At 46.3% G+C, this 2240-nt stretch overlaps 1 protein-coding gene across 1 annotated transcript; it reads right to left on the bottom strand.

Moving 5' to 3' along the window:
- Positions 1-289: 289 nt before the first annotated feature.
- Positions 290-1231, bottom strand: hs3st1l1 (heparan sulfate (glucosamine) 3-O-sulfotransferase 1-like1). Its single transcript, XM_041948061.1, has one exon. It carries the CDS (start codon positions 1229-1231, stop codon positions 290-292), a length of 942 nt encoding a protein of 313 aa, XP_041803995.1.
- Positions 1232-2240: the final 1009 nt, after the last annotated feature.

Here is a 2240-nt window from a genome sequence, read left to right on the forward strand (position 1 = left end):
TGCAATTTGATCACTTAAACGTTTCCAGCACATAGAGAATGACTTATTAAGCTTGGAGATTCTTCCATTTAATCTTACGCCTCTAGTTGCAGTTTTTCTTTTTTTTTTTTTGCCCTATCATCTGAATATAGAACTGCTCTGCTGAAACCAGAGATCACAATGGTAGTTATTAAGAGGCTGTTCAAGGGGGTTTTTATATGTCAGTTCTGTAAAGTGCTTTTGCCCCCTTTCTGTCCTCGTCACAGATAAAGAAGTGGCTCCCTTGAGTCTGATTTGTGATCTGGGTTCCTTATTGCCAGTCGAAGGTGCGCTTCACCAGCCTGAAGAAGGTTCGATTGTGCTCCTGTAGGTAGGAGCGGAGCTGCTGGAGGACAGTGCTGTTGACAGCTGGGTGAGGACGTCCCTTAGACTCATGCAGACAGCGCTCTCGACCATCGCTTCGGATACAGTAAAACCCCTTGGTCTGGTTGAAGTAGAAGTTGGAGGAAACTATCCTTGGCGGCAGGTTGAGGAAGCGCTCCACCTTCTGAAGCTCTGGCAAGGGGTCACGGATGAGCGCATCCCCATCTACAATGTGTATCTGTTCCAGAGGGAAGTGGCGCAGCCAGTTGCGCATGTGGATGTCGTACAGGCTCCTCTGAATGGCCTTGTACCGGATATTCAGGGCTCCGTTGCGCACTAGCAGGTTCTCAATGGCTTGCACCGGCTTGTGGTTCTCCAGCCGGTTGAAGTACACCTGGGTGTAGTCGGAAATGACCCTCTCGGCCGGGTCTCGCAAGATCAGTAGCAGCTTTATGGATGAGTTCATGGCGCAGATGCGTTCCGGTGCGAGGGCCGACGTAAAGTAACCTGGAGTTTTCTCCACGGTTATCTGGTGTGGGTAAGAGTAGGGCATCAACTCACGGTACCACTCAAAGCCCTTGGCATAGTTCTCATCCCAGTCAAAGAAGTGCACCTCGGTGGCAGCAGCAGCAACCTCTGGGTGTATGTCTAGCATCTCCAGCAACGCTCTTGTGCCCCCCTTGCGTACCCCGATAATGATACTGTGTGGGGCTCTTTTACTAGTCCCCGGGGGTGGAGATGAGGGCACATCTCCAGAGACATTGGCTGGTAGTCCAGGATCAAGGTCCATGGGGTCCAGTGTTATGCCAAATCCTGCCTGGACGAGCTCAGGTGGGGCAGCGTATGTCTGGAGAACCAGAAAAAAGGCAGATGCCAGGAAACAAGCCATGGTGATGGGCTGAAGAGTGGAGGTTGGCCGAGAGAGAGACGTAAGAAAAGGAGAGTGGTTTAGCCGTGGACAAGATCTGTCTTTCTGAGCTCAGTGTTAACAAGAGCAGTGGGAAGTGCAGTCTTTGTCTGCCATTGAATTTGACCTGGAGGAGGAGGAGAAATCATTGGCAGTCCACAGCACATCTGTGGGGTAGAACAAAGACAAAAAAAGAACAAAAGGCTTTCAGATTTCAGGCATATAAAGCAGAATGAATGTCTGTATTATACTGAAATGGCACTTTCCTCATTCACCTGAAAAAGCAATCCAGCCATAAATACAATCCATGTCTGTTATAAGTGTATCATCTCAAAAGGATTATCTCAATTCATCTTTCTTTGAGTCCCTTTTCATCTTTCTTCTTCCCATCTGCATTCTCCTCTAACTCTATAAAGTCACTTTCAATTGATACTGTAATTTCCTCGGCTGAAAAACATTTATCCAGACAGCTCGTTAGAAAAAGTGTCTGAGATATGCAAGTGTGGCTGAAGGCCAGAAGACGAGGCCAGAGTGCTTTGTCTTCCTTTACCAGGTCAGAATCCACGCTAGAATCAATACGCTTAACATCTCCCCCCTGGAGCATCGAAATCAAGGCATTCGGAGACTTATAAAGACAAATTTATTGCAGGAAATCAGATGAGTTCCCACTTCTAGGTGTCTTTGATTTTCTATACATGTCAAGAAAGATCTATATTAGGGCAATGAAATTCAGCAAACACAAGGAGGAGGATTTAGGGCATTAAATTAGACTTATAATATTGCTGAAGAGACCCTCAAAACCATGGGAAAATCTGCTGTCTTGTTTTTTTTAAACTTTTCATCTTTTATTACAAGGGTTGGTGCATATTTGAATATTTCCCTTGTTTTCTTGCCTTCAATAGGCACTTGTCATATGGTTTGCCTTCACTTAAACAAGAAATAACATGTTAAAAATGTTCCCCCGCTCACTCGCAGGAAGCCGGGAGCTGAA

The sequence above is a fragment of the Chelmon rostratus genome, chromosome 11 (genome assembly GCF_017976325.1).
Source record: "Chelmon rostratus isolate fCheRos1 chromosome 11, fCheRos1.pri, whole genome shotgun sequence".
Taxonomy (NCBI): domain Eukaryota; kingdom Metazoa; phylum Chordata; class Actinopteri; order Chaetodontiformes; family Chaetodontidae; genus Chelmon; species Chelmon rostratus.

Bases quoted from the DNA above. Each gene is read 5' to 3' on its own strand.
- hs3st1l1 (XM_041948061.1), bottom strand. From the start codon at position 1,231: ATGGCTTGTTTCCTGGCATCTGCCTTTTTTCTGGTTCTCCAGACATAC.